The following is an 18,757-nucleotide window of genomic DNA, read 5'->3' on the forward strand; positions in this document are numbered from 1 at the left end:
TGTCATGCTGGTTGTATGTTCTATATCTACATAGAAACAGCACCTATGGAGATTACCAAACCAGTGTAGAGTTGACCCAAACCAAATGTCATAAATAATCTCAAGCTAAAGTACCCTGATATTGTGTTATATGCTTGCATATGTTGTGGAGTTGGACACGGACGGGCTTTACATTGTCAATTGGAATGGCGTCTGCAATGTGCATCATTCTTTTTTACTGTTGAGAGCAGCATAGCTTGAACCTTTTCTTGAACCACTAAGAGAACTGTCTTCTTCAGGATGATACAGTGACTTTTGTGTCTACACAGCAATGTGATTACTATTCCCTAGGTCCACTGTTTTTCCCCCTAGAGACAGTGGGCATGAAGCCTCATTTACTTTCTTCACTATGGATATTATGGCATAAGCAGTAGAACAGTGGTTCTCAACCTGCGGGTTATGACCATCCGAAAACACCTATTTCTGATAGATTTGGAACTGATAAATGGCTCAGTAGCAATTTATCCTAATGAAGTAGCAAAAGAAATAATTTTATGGTTGGAGGGGGAGGCAGCACTACATGAGGCACTCTATTAAAGGATCATAGCATTAGGAAGGTTGAGACCCACTGCATTAGGAGGTCAGTGACTCCATATTAATTCCTTTTCCCAGTTTTAATGGAAAGTAGTCTGGTGTTAGAGGACATCCAAGTTGAATAAGGTAGGTTTGTGGTTGTTAGTGACTCCATCACATTTGACATAATTCCGTTCATCAAATAGAACAAGGTCACTAAAACAACAGTTTAGGTTTAACACTGAATAGCTGTGGCTCTTCACTCCTGTCCCAAACCTGAAACTGATATTTGGTGCTGTACCTTCACAATCCAGTGTGCAGCAACAACGAGTTTTGATGTGTGGTGGTGGAGAGGTGTGGACCAAACTGGCTTTCCTCACATAGTGTTGCCATCTATGACATTTTAGAATCTCCCTCATTCCTATGAGGAAAGTCTTTTAAGGCACAAAATTTGAATTGGATGTTCCAGCTACCACCTGGCAATTTTGGTGCCCTCGTGGAAGTGGATCAGTAGGCAAAGGAAAGCATTACTCTCCTGAAGGCACAAAAGGACCTTTTGAAAATGCACAATTAGAGTTACTGCCACACAATCAGAAAGGGGAAGAAACCTGGAGATTTCAGAGAGCTTTTAGTATTTTGTTTCTTTTTTTTTTCCTTCACTTTGATTTTTTTTAATTTAATTTATTTTTTTTTCAATATGATTTAATTCTACATATCAACCACAGATTCCATTCACCCCACTCTGCCCCCTCCACTTCACCCCAGGCCACCCCCTTTCATATCTCCCCCAGGGCAAAGCCTCCCCCAAGGACTAGGATCAACCTGGTAGACTCAGTCCAGGCAGGTCCAGTCCCCTCCTCCCAGGCCCAGCCAAGCGACCCTGCATAAGCCCCAGATTTCAAACAGCCAACTCATGCACTGAGCACAGGACCCGGTCCCACTGCCTGGATGCCTCCCAAACAGATCAAGTCAAGCAACTGTCTCACCTATTCAGAGGGCCTGATCCAGTTGGGGGCCCCTCAGTCATTGGTTCAGAGTTCATGTGTTTCCACTCGTTTGGCTATTTGTCCCTGTGTTATCCAGCCTTGGTCTCAACAATTCTCGCTCAAATAAACCATCCTCTTTCTCGCCAATTGGACTCCCGGAGCTCCACCAGGGGCCTAGCTGTATCCAGTTCCCTCAGTCATTGGATGGGGTTTCTAGCATGACAATTAGGGTGTTTGGCCATCCTATCACCAGAATAAGTCAGTTCGGGCTGTCTCTCGACCATTGCCAGACGACAAGGGGATCGCCCAATGACAAAGAAATGGATGAGATCTACATGAACAGCCTGGATGTGAGGGGGGGCGGGTTATAAAGGGCGAGGGTCGAGGGAAAGACAGCTTGGGGTAGCGGGAGATCCCAGCTGGATCAAGAACAGAGTGGGAGAACAAGTATTTCGTTTCTAGTGATATTGATAATTAGGAAGTTATGACACCACACATTGACAAGGGAAAGAGAATGAAAAGTTCAGACACTGAGGATAATGTGTAAATATGACATTCATGGGACTGTCTATTAACTCTCATGCATAGTCATTGCAGGGCACATGATTTAGAGTGATTGGCACAAGGACACCAAGCAGGTCACTGTGTTGTCCTAATACAGTAGTTATCTCTTTTGTCATTCTGTTTCCTGGTCCATGTTTCTCAAACTGTACAGAAATAAAAATTAGGTCATACAGCAGAGTAAGAAGAAATATGACCACTTAAGGCTGTGGTTCTCAACCTGTGGGTCATGACCGTTTTCGTAGAATGTCTCTTTCACAGGGGTCACCTAAGATCATCAGAAAACACAGATATTTATATTGACATTCATAACAGTAGCACAATTACTGTTATGGAGTAGCAGCAAAAATATTTTTGTGATTGGGAGACCCACAATTTGAGAAACTGTATTAAAGGCTCACATAATTAGGAAGGTTGAGAGCCACTGATTTGAGGTCAATGGGATAGTGGCAGAAGAAAATTATAGGAAAGGAAGACTAAAAGAGTAATGAAATAGAAACTCTTCGTTTTGTTAGGTAATTCTAGGAAGACTGTCTTTTTCATTTAACATGCTTTTCCTCTTTTTTTGAATGCATTTATGGGAGGATCGTTGTGATTTTGGCAGTGAGAATTATACACTTTCCAAGTCCTGTTTAATTGTTTTTCACTTTCAACCCTTTGTTCTGACTGTAACCATTTCAACTGTTGACTATTTGGCTTTTTCTGTCTCTTTTATTTTTGCTACTGCTGAAACCTGAGCTATACAATCACTGGGCTTTAAAGTCTTTTAGATCTTCATTTAATATGTGTATAGGTGCTGTTTCTTGCATGAATGTTTGTACATCATGTGTGTACAATGTCCAAGGACACCTGAAGATGCCCGATGCCCTGAAACTGGAGTTACAAACGGTTGCTAACCATCATGTCAGTGTTGAGAATTAAACCTGGATTCTGTGGAGGAGCAATTAGTGGTCTTCTGAGCCAACTCTCCTGCCCCTCTATAGCAGTTTTATAACTCTGTCTATACTGGCATAACCCCATGTCAAACAGAAGTCAGTGCAGCCGAGCTCATTCATATTGATACACTATCATTTTACTGACAAGGTGATATTTAAAAGACAGGGTTCCTATCACCTTAAAAGGTATCCCAAAACAGTAAGGCCTCAGGGAAAAAGGTATGATTCTGAGCAGTCCCCAGAATTTAAGGACCTTTATGGCTGATTGGACACAATACACGTCAATCACTCTGTCTCAGCAAATGAGCTTACAGCTCCGGTGACGTGTTAGAGGGGCCATTATTACTCCTCAAGGCTCCGCCCCCTTATATCTGGCTCTCAGTCTTCTTGGGGTTGGCCTCAGCAGGAGGCTCTTCCCTGGTGCTGTCTAGCCCTTCTTTTATAGGTACTCTACAAGTACCAGCTCCAACTGCTCACTAGTGGAAAACCTTCCCTGCAGTTCTCACTGCCTCCAAGGAGGTACTTGAGGCCAACAGCCTCTCTCCACTTCGTGGTAGTCACCTTAACAACGCCTCATCCCCACCAACACCTTCAAAGCTCGAAGCTTCAGTAAGATCTTCATTGGCAGGAAATTTGTGCCATGTCTGTTGTTGCAGAGCGGGACCTTGGATTACCTGACCAAGAGCAAGAAGGTGGTAGGATGGATCACGACGCTGGACAAAGTGTCCTGCATGTGCTGCCAATCCATGAGGCTGTTGATGACATCGATGGAACCACAGGATTTCTGCGTTCACAGGCAGTCTCGAGAGCCATTATAGGGGAAGAGCCGGGGCAGGAGGAGATATGGCCCGATACTGAGGAGATCTGCACTCATGTGGAAGAGGTCTGGCCTGATATCAAGGACATCTGGCCTGATGTCGAGGACATCTGCCATAAAGTCGAGGACATCTACCCTGATGATGAAGAAACCTGGCCTGATGTCGAGGACATCTGGCCTCATGTCGGCGAAGTCTGGCCTTGTATCAAGGACATCTGGCCTGTTGTAGAGGACGACTGGCCTGATATCGAGGAAATCTGGCCTGTTGTAGACGACATCTGGCCTGATATCGAGGACATCTGGCCTGATGTCGAGGAAGGCTGGCATCGCATTGAGGACATCTGGCCTGATATCGAGGACATCTGGCCCGATGTCGAGGAAGGCTGGCATCGCATTGAGGACATCTGGCCTGATATCGAGGACATCTGGCCTGATGTTGAGGAACGCTGGCATCGCATTGAGTTCATCTGGCCTGATATCGAGGACATCTGGCCTGATATCGAGGACATCTGGCCTGTTCTCGAGGAAGCCTGGCCTGATGTTGAAGAGGACAGGTATGTCTGGAATGGCGACAAGGAGAACGAAGTAGTTCAGGAGGAAGCTGAAGACGACCAGAACTACAATAATGAAGAAGAGGAGGAGGAGGACAACAAAGATGACGACTATGAATATGAGAAGAGAGGAGAAGATGAGGTTGAGGATCAGGGGAAGGAAATGATCCTGCATGCTGTGAGTTCACCTATGGGACTTTAGGTCCCTCTAGAGACATTTCATTTTTTCTAATACATCATGCCCCTAACCTGTGTACACATGCTATGAATGACCACATTCTCCTTCACCCAAGGCATGACAAGTTCAGTTCTTGTAGGCCCACCTACTCAGGAGAGGGAAAGACCCTCCAATACATCCAGACACTGCCAAAGGAAGCATAGAATTGGGAGGGTGAGTGCCTAATAGAAGGAGCTACCTCTAGGATGGCTGTCTTTTATAACACCTGAAAGGGGATTCCAAGGTATATTACACAGCTCAGAGGAAGCTGAGGAGGACATGTTCTAGTAGAGTGAGTCATTGACTAGCACTTCTGTAGTTTATCAGCTGCTGATCTTTGCAACAAAGGGACCAAGGCCACCAAGCACTAGCAAAGTTGCTTATTATTCAGCATCTGTTGGCATTGGTAGCTCATTTGCAGGCCATACACATGTGTTTGAGTTTTAAGAAGAAAATATGTTCAATTTTTGGTTAAAAATACAGACAGATATAAGGTACACTATTTTCCTAAGATTTAAAATATGGTTCATATCAATGTTTTACAATTGTTAATTATCTCTTATTCTTCCTACAGATTAAGGGCAAAGGAAGCCATGGATAACCATAGAATCAATGAATCGGTTCTTTTTGGATTTGAGATCATCTAACATTCATTAACACATGCAAAGGTACCATCAGTGATCCTCATCTAATATTCCTCATCCAAATATATGCACTTAAAACTTCCCAAACTGTTTAAATATTCTTCAATTAAAAATAAATATAATTTGAAATGAATAATTGCGAGAGTCTTTTGTCAATAATACAAACTCAAGTTGATTAATGTCCATTTCTTTTTGTATTAGCCTACCAGTCATTGAAGCCGATTACTTTTAACTGTTTTCAGTCTTCCAATTACACTCTCAATAAATTCCATTAGTAAGTTTAACCCACTTATGAAAAAGAAAACAGACATGGAGGTCTAGCAAAGTCTGAACTTTATTCACAGAAACTGACAAGTGACCCAGGTTGTCTGCAAGCAAGTTGGGCCACTTGAACACATGGGACAACAACAGCTGCAACAGCACCTGGGTATTGGTGAGCAATGCCAACTCCTTAGCTCCATTCAAGATGTGTTTGATAGTAAATTCTCAAAGTGATCTGGCACAGCTTCTGAAGACCTTTAGTTTATCCTTCATGTCAATGTAGTGTGAGAACTTCTGATGTAGAGTACTGCTTCACTGAGATTGGACCAAGGTTATATCACTGAATTGAGACCCTTTAAAATAAATTGAATAAAACAATAAATATCTGATGCTGGATACATCTAGGGATGGTACATGGAAATACTACAATTCCAAAAGGTCTAAAACACAGAGAAAGACCTAAAAGGGCAAATATTGGATAGTGTAGTGGAGAAAAATATGGAAAGGAAAAAGCTAATTTCTGGATACATTACAATGTACATATAAAATTTAAAAATGTAAAGCAATAACTAAGAGTACATATACAGTAAAGTGAATATGTGTGATGCATGCTCATGTAGCATGCAGAGAAATTTCTATGGGAATGAAAATACCTATTTAGGATTACTAGATATATTTTTAAGAAAAAGGAAGTATTTAACTGGATAGAAGTACATGGTTGACTTCAACAGCACCATAGTACATCACTTAGGTTAGCTCAAGGGTGTATACAGGAAGTTCTCACTATACCTTTGTGTAGATGAACAGTGTTTCTTGAAGAAAAATGAAAAATAGGAAGGGTCAATTAAAAAAAATGTTCAACAACTGGAATTTCCTTAAGGAAAAAAAAGTAGTTGGATATAACCAGATTAGGGATCAGAGGAGAAAGGACACGATTTTGAGGGTAGAAAGCTATGTTCTACAGGTATTTCAAGCTTCATAGGTACTCATTTGCCTTAATACCTTCTGTTGTATTCTGTGGGAACACATCTCATCTTACAACATTAAGTAGCACTATTCACATGTGTGCCTATATCCTACTCTAGTGGTCAACTTTCTAAATTATTAGGACCTTTTAAAAGTTTGACTTGCTGACTTGCCGGGCGGTGGTGGCGCACGTCTTTAATCCCAGCACTCGGGAGGCAGAGCCAGGCGAATCTCTGTGAGTTCAAGGCCAGCATGGGCTACCAAGTGAATTCCAGGAAAGGCGCAAAGCTACACAGAGAAACCCTGTCTCGAAAAACCAAAAAAAAAAAAAAAAAAAAAGTTTGACTTGTGCATCTTTCTTAAAGCACCCACCATTGTATTTTTCCACTTGGTAGATACTTGATAAACATTTCTTACAAAAAATAGCTTACTTAATGCACACAGAATTCCATTTTATGTCACTGATATTGACATTTAAAAACACATTATCAGTGATGAGATAATAAGGACTAAGATACAACAGAGAAAGTAATTCATTACAGTATTTTATAGTATAAAAGGATAGCTATAGTCTAAAACAACTTTATACATATTTAAACAAAAACTAGAGAAGAAAAGATTTAAGGTTCCCAGCACAGAAATCCAAAGGTTTGGTAAGATAGTGTGAACTAACCTGTTTTCATCATGAAACATTATATATAAATACCTGTGCCAAAATAACACACTATACTCCACAAATATAAGCAACTAAACAATCATTAGAACTTAACTAAAGATAATATAATCTATATAGTATGTATTATCAGGAATTTGACCTATTTATGGCAGGCACAAGGCACAGAGACACATTGTAAGTCCTTTGTCACATTCATATTGAGTGGAGTGTCCAAATAGGCATTTAACTTAAGGTCACTGAGGAGATTTCATTGATTATAATTGGTTAGTTTTGGAATTTCTGCTCATATAACTTAAGACTTCCTTACAAATCTTCTGTGAATTATATTGACGTTCTTTCCACTCTTCAGGAAGTATAGCCACAAATCTGTGGTGATATTGTATTTGTGCTCTAACAAATAAAGCTTGCATGGAGATCAGAGGATAAAACCAGTGATCATATTAAATATAGGGGTCAGAAAGTGGTAGCACATAACTTTAATCCTAGCATTTGGCAGAGATTCATCTGGATCTCTGAGTTCAAGGCCACATTGGAAACAGAGACATATATGGTGGCACACACCTTTAATTCCAAAACTAGTTCACCCTAAAGGTATGGAGGTCTCTACAGACAGAGAAGAAGTGATAGAGCTGCAAAATATGAAGTGATGTACCTGGGTGGAGAGAGGAAGTAAGATGAGAGGGCACAGAATGGTATATAGGCATGAGTATTCAGGAAGTAGCTCTCTATTGGGCTGAGGATTTCCTAGTTGTAAGAACTTGTGGCTGGCTTGTTCTGTTCTTCTAATCTCTCAGCTTTCATACCAATATCTGATTCTGGGAAGCTTTTTTTTTTTAATTAATAAGACCATTTAGCAATTCGTGTTAATCAAATCTTTTGAACTCTTCTGAGATTACTTAGGGAACAGAAATTCAGTTTAGAAAACAACGTATTTATTTCAAGTTTATCTTCTGGTAATTTCTTAAATGTATACAATGTCTTTAAATTATATCTACACTCCACTCTTCATAACCACCTTCTTACAGGGACCCCAACATGCCTCTCCTAACCTCATATCCTCTGTTTTTATATTCAGCAGAGTCATGATTGTGGGGACATTTACTGAAGCTTGGGAAACCTATCACAAGCCACACCCTACAGAAACCAACTGCCCCTCCCCTAACAGTCATCAACTGCCAATAGCTCTTCAGCTAGAAGTGGGAAATGATGAGGCCTTTCACAATCCCTGCTGGAATGTCCACTGTCTTAATTCTGTGCATGTCTTAGGAAAGCAACCACAGTTGCTATAGGTTGATGAATGCAATGGCTTTGTCATGTCTAGAAGACACTATTTTGCAGCAGTCCTCCTAATCTCTAGCTCTTACAATCTTTCTGCCCCCTCTTACATAATATCCTCAGGAACTTGGGTGAGAAGAGAAAGGGATATAATTCTCCTATTTAGGGCTGACCACTCCATAGTCACTGCTTCTCTGAACTTTTTCCTCTTGGGAGTCTCTGTATTATTCTCCATCCAACACAAAAGGGAGCTTCTCTGATGCATGGTGAGTATTATACTGATATGTGGGTGTAATGATAAATATTTAGAAGGTGATTTGATATTATGCCTATTTAGCATAGTGAGAGCAGTAGGTTTTCCCCTAGGGCCTGTGACTTACCCAGCCATGGATTCTTGGCCAGGCATAAGTCCCTCTGTGAAATGGGTTTTAATTCCAATTACAAAGCCATGGTTTACAACCATAACATTCCTGGCCCTTTTGCACCAATGAACTTATCTAGTTAGCTCAGTCATTACGGTGGCCCACAGAATCACAGTTGAGTAAGATTACTGAAAACTTTTTCCCCCTACTAGCGTGCATAGTACCTTCTAGCACTATGTAAGCTGGCCAGCTGGGAGGAACCTTCCAGGTCACTATCCCTTGGATTTGTTTTGATTTGTTTTTATGTCCTATGACCAAATTGTGTGATGTCTTCGATGGTAGGGACTGACTCTTAAGTTCTGATGGATGACCAAAAGCAACCACAACAGCCTGAATTGACCCAGAAGTCTCCGGGATGCCTATGACCACAACTTCATGGGTTTCTCTCACACTTGGCACTAGGCTATTTGTTTGATACCCTATGGATTCTCAGAGCTGCATTATTTCCATACATGGGGCAAATCAATTTAAACCATTTTGAACATACATACATAAGGAAGCTTTTAAAATAATAGGTTTCTATGTGACCTTTTCAAGCATTCTTGGAGATAGCTCTCCCTCCTGCTATGCCAACACGTACCCTAGTCCTCCATCGATCCTCTCCCAACTTAAACCTTCCCCATTACTCTTTTGTCCCTTCATATGAACTGTACTCTATCACCCCCTGTTTTAATCTCTTTCTCATCCCATCCCATGGCCGCCATTTATAGATTCATAGCTTCTACAGGTACTCCAAGTTAAACATAACAATTCTGAAACTTTGCTGCCAGGATCCACTTATGAGAGACAACATACAGCATTGGTTCTTATTGGGCCTGGCTTACCCATATTTTTTTTCCATTTTTATCCATTAAATGGGAAATTTCTTAGTTTCATTTTTATCTACAGATCAATAAAATTCTTTGTATGTAGGCACCACATTTTCAATATCCTCTCATATGTTGATGGATATTCAGGCTGTTTCCATTTCTTGGATATTGTGAATAAAGCATCAATTAACATTGATGAGCAAGTATCTCTGTTACAGGTCCTAGAGTCTTTTGAATCTATGCTCAGGAACACTAGAGCTTGTCCATACATTAAATCTCTTTTTAGAAATCCACACTGATTTCCATCATGTCTGCATCATTTCACATACCCACTATAGAGAATAAGGGCTATTCTTTCCCCCACAGCCTCACCAGCATTTTGTTGTCAATTTATTTTTAATTATTTAAGTATTTTTTAACTGAAGTTAGAAAATTTTAAAAAAAAATTAAATTACATTTCCCTGCTTCCTAAGATGTTGAACACATTTTACTATATTCTTAACATTTATATATATATATTCCTTTGAGAATTCTGTTAAGAGCTAAAGCCCAATTTTTGACTCAGTGGTTTTTTTGATGCTTTGTTTATAAATTTGTTTATTCTATTTATTAATTCTCTAACAGATGTCTGCAAATAAATAACACACACTTCGATAATTAAGAGTCAAGGAGAAAATTCAGGAGGGAAACTAGAAAACATTTTAATATACATGAAAACAAAACATGTTATACCTAAATATAGCAATGGTACATTAAGTGGTGTTTACATTAATGATCGTCACTGCACAATTATTAAACCTTCCATTTTAAGATACTAAAAATATTTAAAGAAAGCTCAAACTAAAGTAAGAATAAGTAAAGTATAATTAATCAAAATACAGTATAAGCCTGGGCATACAGACCTAAATCTGAAAAGGATTTTCTTTGCAAAATCTTAGGCTCTCAGTTTGATCCTGAGAACTCACATAAAAAATACCAGATATACGGCTTCTGCCTGTAATCTAGGGTGCACTAGTCAAGCAGTCTAGTCTATTCACTGGATTGTGGGCAAGTAAGAGATCCTGTCTCAGAAAACTTGCTTGATCTCTGGGATATATATGCATGATCACACATAGGGACTGGCAGACACACACACACACACACACACACACACACACACACACACACACACAGAGAAACACACACACATACACACACACAGACATTTGCAAATAACTTTTTTTTTTTTTTTTGGTTTTTCGAGACAGGGTTTCTCTGTGCAGCTTTGCGCCTTTTCCTGGAACTCACTTGGTAGCCCAGGCTGGCCTCGAACTCACAGAGATCCACCTGGCTCTGCCTCCCGAGTGCTGGGATTAAAGGCGTGCGCCACCACCGCCCGGCGCAAATAACTTTTAAAAACTAAGTATCTAAAAACAAAACAAAAATCAATATAACCAAAAAACTATTATTGAAACAATTCGTCTATAATTATCAATAAGAAGTAGAATGAATATAGCAATGAGAGAGACATGGCTTAAGATAAAAAGGGAGAGAGAGAGAAGAGGGAAAGCGAGAAAGAAAGAGAGAAAACAGGTTATTAGAATTTTTGAAAGAGAAATATCATACTGATTATACAAAAACTGAAAGATCTGTCATCAAATTTAGGAGGCAGTTTAGTATGTGGTGATACCAACCTATATTCTTTCACTTGATTTTGGTTGTTGGTTATAGTTCATTACAAATCACAGTGATAATGATTGGTTGGTAGAACTTAGGAAGGCAATAGAGGTCTATGTAAGCAGCAATGGGAGACATTGTGCACCATTAAAAATGCTACCATTGCTCTATAGTCACAGTGGCCATTTACCCGTGTAGACATGTCTGGCTATAGATACCTAAAGAAAGAAGTAATGTTACCAGAGTAGTTCAAAGACACTATGTAAATAAGGTGGAGACTAAATAGGTAGGGTGTTGATCTTTACTGGAATTCTGTAGAACATTATTGGTGGTAGCCTAAAGTAAGGAACTTAAGTCATTAGGCATATGCCTCTTACACTTTACCACTTTGCTTCTTGGCCATACTAAGGTGAACCTGGTTTCCTCCATCACATATCCTCAACACGATTTACTCTGTCACCACAGGACCAAAACAACAGGGCCAAAACCATGGACTGAAACGACAGGTCAAAATAAACACTCAATCCTTGTTAAATATTTATCTGGACCATTTTATCACAGGAATACAAAGCCGACAGTCACACTCCCATACCCCCTGTGATAGAGACCTGTAGAGCACAGGGAGTTTGCAAAACCATGAAAACACAATGTTATTTGTTTCTTGGCTCCAGTACCCCAGCATGGTTAATCACCCCATGGTTTACTTCAGTTAAGTGGCAAAAGCAGTATTTGTCATGTGACTGATTTTTTTTCATTCCTACCTGCTCTCAAAGGTAATTCATATGTATCTCCTGATGCCTGAATAGCCTTGGACTATGTCATGCCGGTTGTATGTTCTATATCTACATAGAAACAGCACCTATGGACATTACCAAACCAGTGTAGAGCTGACCCAAACCAAATGTCATAAATAATCTCGAGCTAAAGTACCCTGACATTGTGTTATATGCTTGCATATGTTGTAGAGTTGGACACAGACGGGCTTTACATTGTCAACTGGAATGGCGTCTGCAATATGCATCATTCTTTTTCACTGTTGAGAGCAGCATAGCTTGAACCCTTTCTTGAACCACTAAGAGAACTGTCTTCTTCAGGATGATACAGTGACTTTTGTGTCTATACAGCAATGTGATTACCATTCCCTAGGTCCACTGTTTTTCCCCCTAGAGACAATGGGTATGAAGTCTCATTTACTTTCTTCACTATGGATATTATGGCATAAGCAGTAGAACAGTGGTTCTCAACCTGTGGGTTGTGACCATCAGAAAACATCTATTTCTAATGGGCTTAGGAAATGATACATGGCTCAGTAGCAACTTACCCTCATAAAGTAGTAAAAGAAATAATTTTATGGTTGGAGGCGGAGGGCAGCACTACATGAAGCACTCTATTAAAGAATCTTAGCATTAGGAAGGTTGAGACCCACTGCACTAGAGGTCAGTGACTCCATATTAATTCCTTTCCCAGTTTTAATGTAAAGTAGTCTGGTCCTAGAGGACATCCAAGTTGAATAAGGTATGTTTGTGGTTGTTAGTGACTCCACCATATTTGACTTATTTCCATTCATCAAATGGAACAAGATAACTAATACAGCAGTTTAGGTTTAACACTGTATAGCTGTGGCTCTTCACTCCTGTCCCAAACCTGAAACTGATATTTGGTGCTGTACCTTCGTAGTCCAGTGTGCAGCAACAACTTGTGTGGATGTGTGGTGGTGGAGAGGTGTGGACCAAACTGGCTTTCCTCACATAGTGTTACCATCTATGACATTTTAGAATCTTCCTCATTCCTAGGAGGAAGTCTTTTAAGGCACAAAATTTGAATTGGATGTTCCAGCTACCACCTGGCAATTTTGGTGCCCTCGTGGAAGTGGATCAGTAGGCAAAGGAAAGCATTACTCTCCTGAAGGGACAAAAGGGCCTTATGAAAATGCACAATTAGAGTTACTGTCACACAATCAGAAAGGGAAGAAACCAAGAGATTTCAGAGAGCTTTTAGTATTTTGTTTCTTTTTTTCTTCACTTTCTTTTTTTTAATTTAATTTAATTTTTTTACAATATAATTTAATTCTACATATCAGCCACGGATTCCCTTTTCTCCCCCCTCCCGCCCCCTCTCCTTTACCCCAGCCCACCCCCCATTCCCATCTCCTCCAGGGCAAAGCCTCCCCTGAGGACTGAGATCAACCTGGTAGACTCAGTCCAGACAGGTCCAGTCCCCTCATCCCAGGCTGAGCTAAGTGTCCCTGATCTGTTTGGGAGGCATCCAGGCAGTGGGACCAGGTCCTGTGCTCAGTGCATGAGTTAGCTGTTTGGTTTGGTTTTTCAAGACAGAGTTTCTCTGTGCAGCTTTGGCACCTTTCCTGGAACTCATCCAATAGGCCCAGGCTGGCCTCAACCTCACAGAGATCCACCTGCGTCTGCCTCCTGGTGCTGGGATTAAAGGTGTATGCCACCACTTCCCAGCTCCAACAGGGATTCCTAAGACTCTAAACAAACATTACTATACAGCGTTCAGATTTTTCATGATTGCAGTATGGAAGACTACAAAATGATATCCCATTTATGATCATTAATTATTACCAGTGAAGCTACTGTTTTACAATTTCACTGGCCATTAATTTGTTATTTCCCTATTTGAAACTGAGGGGGTACAAAAGGCCCATTTGTGTTCTCCACTCACCCTGTGACAAATGTTACATATGCATGTAATTATGAGCAGGCAATTTAAAAGCTCCTAATTACAGGCTCTGATGCTCCTGTGGTCCAGATGTGGCTCCTGTGACCAGGGATTACCTTCAGATTTTGACCCAGATACTTATTTTACATCCCAGGTGAACCATGGTGTCCTTTTGTGTCCTCTAACCAAAGCTAGCATTGAGGCACTGTTGACATTTTTGTGTCTCAGAAAAGGAGATTAGGAGATAGAACAGCTGAAGAACACACTTCACCATTCTCCCTGAAGTAGCCTAGACAGGCTTAATCCCCAACTGCCTTTCTAAATTGTTCTCTGGTGGAAAAGGTTACCCAGGGAACTGTAACACTATTTCACACTCAGGAGAGACCAAGAGTCAGGTGGTCAGTGGGGTACACACCTTGCTTTGTACTCACAGACAAAGGTTGCAACTATTTTAGACTGTATGTACAGATGATGCAGTCCAGGGCAGGACTTCCTCTGTATCCCAGGAAGAACATGGTGGAATTTCATGTTTATTAGTTACTTTTCTCACTGATGAGACCAAATACTTGACAAACTGAAAGCCTTAACCATTGGGCCATCTCTCTAGTAATTAGTGAAGAAAGAGATCATAATTTGAAGGAGAATGGGGAGGGGTAGATGGGAGGGTTTGGAGGGAGGAAAGGGAAGAGAGAAATGTTGTGATTAAACTCTCACAAATAAAAAACAGACCTGAGGGAGGAAAGATTCATTTTGGCTGAGCACACAGAAGAGCTCTATACATAGTGGCAGTGAGGTCTCAGCAGAAGAGGCTGCTTGGTCCATGGTACAACATGGAAGCAGAGACATGTGCATTTTCCTCCTTTGCTTTTACTCCTCACCTCCTCCTCCTTACATTCTTCTTTCTCCCTCCTTGTGTATCTTTTACATGTTTGTTTATTAGACAGGGTCTTAACCTGTAGTCTAGGCTGGCCTCCAACTCACTATGTCCCCACAACAGTCCTCCCCTCACTTGATGGCTGATGGAGTTGCAGGTGTGAGTCAGCACACATTCACAGAGGGCCTGTTTGCTCCTCTATTGTTCTGTAAAGGAAAAGGCTAATAAAGTAGCTCCTGTCAGCCAGGTTGACAACAAACTCACTATGTGGCAAGGGCTGGGCCTGAGCTCTTCATTCTGTTGCTTTCTTTCCCCAGTTCTTAGGGTGAGCACATGCTTCATGAGGCCATTCTTCTTTCCTTAAGTATTCAGACTGGGACTCCAGCCCATGGTTGGTGCCTTTCACACTGACAGTTTCTCTTGCCCCCCACTTAAACATCTCTCAGAACACTCTCCAGACATACCAGTGATTCACTAATGCCCGAGGCAATTTTTAATTCAATCAAACTGACAATGGGAATTATCCATCCTAGTCATGAAATGAATAACCAGGACAATTGTCTCTGCTCTTTAAATCGGGGAGAAGAGGCTCTTAACACTACTACACTGAATATATCTGTAGATGCTGATGCATGTCTGTGCTGCTGGTCAATGCCATACATTTGCTTCCCAAAACATCTCCCTCTGTCTATCACAGTGGTTCTCAACCCCTGGGTCTTCACCCCTTTGGGGGTCACATCTCAGATATCCTGCATATCAGATATGTACATTAAGATTCATAACAGTAGAAAAATTACATTTGTGAAGTAGCAACGGAAACAATTTATGGTTGGGGGTCACTACAACATGAGCAACTGTATTAAAGGATCTCAGCATTAGGGAGGATGAGAACCACTGAGTTATCTTGTGTGTGTGTGACAGCCTGTGGTGCAGTCTTCCTTGGTGCTGTGGAGTCTGTGGCATTGCCTGAGGGAAGGGAAATACTCCAAGAAATGAGACTTGGAGTTGACCTGTCACTGATTTAGAGACTCATCTGTGTTAATTGTCCTGGGAAAGGCAGAACTCAGCATTTGGCTGCTTCCTTGGCACCTGGAGACTTTGACAACTCTAGCTTCTGACATCATGGCACTGGTCTGAAGTGTCCTGAGAGGTCAGAGAGAGCCCACTCACAACAAAACAAACTTACTTTGTGACAACCCTGGGGGCTGCTGTTACAAGAATATGTCACTTCCCATTTTATGTATTATTCAGAGGGCAAACTCCTTTCCCTCATAGCCCCTTGGCTCTGTGATCTGCACCAAGTCCCTAAGTTCAGATTCTGACACTTTGTCACTGCCTTCACTTCCATAGAGCTGTGTGAGTCATAAGAAAGACCTTTGAATCTGCCTCCCTCCATGCTAATGTTGTGAGGATAAAAGTAATACACCACGGGGAGGGGTCCTCCATCTTGTGACTCGGGGACCAAGGCACTGTGTCCATCCACTGCCACAGTGATTTATGACGGGATTAGCACAGCCCAGCAGTGAGCAGAGCTAACTTATCTCTGCTGGTTGATGAGTGACTGCCAGGACTTCCCTTGACAAGGCAGTCAGAAGGACTGGAGCCTCTGGTCGGCCCCCGGTAGCAAACAACAGAAGCCTCTTATCACAGGGGTCACTGAGGCATGGACTTCGGGAAATGCCATACATTTTTTGTATATCCTTGGCATCCTTGAGTCTGGGTGTTGGCTCCGTCAACCAAGTGTCAGAGCAGAGTTGGGAGCTCACAAATGGTGACATCCTCTCCCAGCCAAGCAGGGAAAATGTCGAAGCAAATAATTCCCAAGAACGTGTCTGAAGGGCAGTTAGAGCCTATGGACCATCCTAAACTTCTACCATTTTCTAGTGTCTGAAAAATTATGTCTCATAACAATCTCACAACATAAATACAGCTAGTTTATTCCTGCGTGTGGTACCTCATGTCTTGACTTGGTAGATGGCTTGAATGACTGACAGCTTGATGTGGCTGTGTCCCTGAGAAGAATGGCCTAGATCCCCCAAACTATACTCACGTGCCCTGCTGCAGGAAAAACACAGCATGTTGGTGTTTATGTGGGCTCTCAATAAGGCTGTGCCCTGAGAAATGAGTCAGCTGTATTTAGAGGAGCCGTGGTTTAAATTATGAATCAATTACAAACCAGCAAGGAGTCGTGATGCTATTGTGTCCCTGTGAGTCTGTTTGGCAATTGACGTATTAGGTTTAGGATGCAGGTGCTTGCTTCTGCCCAGTGTGTGGGAGGGAGAGAGAGTCTGGCAGCTCTTGCTGAGAGCAGCCTGAAGAGGCTGAGTCACCATCAGAGATTTCCCTTGCTTGCTTCTGGGACTTAAGGTGAGAGGGCTGCTATGCTCAGGAGCCTTTGAGTGTCTGCTTTCACGAATCAGATGTCTCGGAACTTTTCCAAGTAAGCATCCTCTTTCCACAAGGTTTTTGTTGTTTTCTGTAGCCTTTTAAAGATGTATCATGAGACTGTGGTGTACCCAGTGGCAGAATGCTTGCCTTCCGTGTTGAAGACCCCAGATTCATTCCTCATTAATGAATACTACCACTAAACTGCATCATAAGTCACTGAAGTTACAGTAGGCATGATATTCCTTATGACAGGTTAAGAAACACACTCATAATTAGTTTTAGAAAGGAGAAGGTGGCATATTTTTCGGTGGTGCACCAGGTGGGACTGATTCCATTCTTTCAAAATGATACAGTCTCTTTCCCATTTGCTTAGCTTTGCCATAATACCTGATAAAACAGCCAATGAGTGCTCTGTACAAATAAAATGCTGATTGGCCAGTAGCCAGGCAGGAAGTATAGGTGGGACAAGCAGAGAAGAGAATTCTGGGAACTGGAAGGTTGAGGAGAAACATGCTGCCAGCTGCTGCCATGAGAATATGTTAAGATACCGGTAAGCCATGAGCCATGTGGCAACTTATAGATTAATAGATATGGGTTAATTTAAGATATAAAAACTAGATAACAAGCCTGCCACGGCCATACAGTTTGTAAGCAATATAAGTCTCTGTGTTTACTTGGTCGGGTCTGAGCGGCTGGGGGACTGGCAGGTGAGAAAGATTTGTCCTGACCATGGGCCAGGCAGGACCAGAAAACTCTAGCTACAAATGACATAAATATAATTATGTCACTGGGCTCCAATACATTTGGTTAGGGGGGTAAAAAACAATGTAGCAGCTAGACAATGCTCTCAGATCATCATTTGTTGATCATTGTTGTAGTATATTAGGCACATAAATGTTTGGAAAATTCTTGTCCTGACATTCTGTATTTCAATACATTATGATTTTACTTAGCAGATTATAATTTTGAAAACCTAAGTTCTAAAAAAAAAAAAACAAAAACTGAGCTTTGACTTTTTTGGGCCTTTCTGAATTCTGTGAATGACTTTCCTTAGCTTGTGGCATAAAGCACAGGTTTCCCAGAAAAGGCTCTTTTAGGTCAGCAGATATTCTTGTTGATGATGTTAAGAACTCATCATCCCCATTGTCTATGTACAAAGTATGCTTAATGAGAACCAGATGGTTCTCCGGAAAAAAAAAAAAAGGTATCTAATTTATCAATCCAACATTCCTCAGATGTATTGGTGCCATGTCTGCCTCCCACATCACCATTTGTACTTGACCCCAGGCTCTTACAGTTTGTTTGTTCAGTGATGATGCCACAGGGCAATAGAACCCTAACAGAGAGACTGCAGTTCCCAACCTGCTTTCCCTCACATGTACCGCCCCACCTCTGACAACAGTGTTTTTCATACCAGTGCCATATTGCTCTCTGAAGAGCAGGAAAGATGATATGTTTACTTCTAAGTCTCAGGGAAATTGGTCTTCA

The 18,757-nt window shown here is 41.3% G+C and overlaps 1 protein-coding gene across 1 annotated transcript; it reads left to right on the forward strand.

The window, feature by feature from the left end:
* Window positions 1-3,459: 3,459 nt before the first annotated feature.
* On the forward strand, window positions 3,460-5,220 carry LOC131900129 (coiled-coil domain-containing protein 1-like). The gene is made up of 3 exons (XM_059251506.1): window positions 3,460-4,286; window positions 4,377-4,580; window positions 5,194-5,220. The coding sequence occupies exons 1-3, from the start codon at window positions 3,675-3,677 to the stop codon at window positions 5,218-5,220; spliced, it is 843 nt and encodes a 280-aa protein (XP_059107489.1). The 5' UTR covers window positions 3,460-3,674.
* Window positions 5,221-18,757: the final 13,537 nt, after the last annotated feature.

This window comes from Peromyscus eremicus, chromosome X (genome assembly GCF_949786415.1).
Source record: "Peromyscus eremicus chromosome X, PerEre_H2_v1, whole genome shotgun sequence".
NCBI classification, from domain to species: domain Eukaryota; kingdom Metazoa; phylum Chordata; class Mammalia; order Rodentia; family Cricetidae; genus Peromyscus; species Peromyscus eremicus.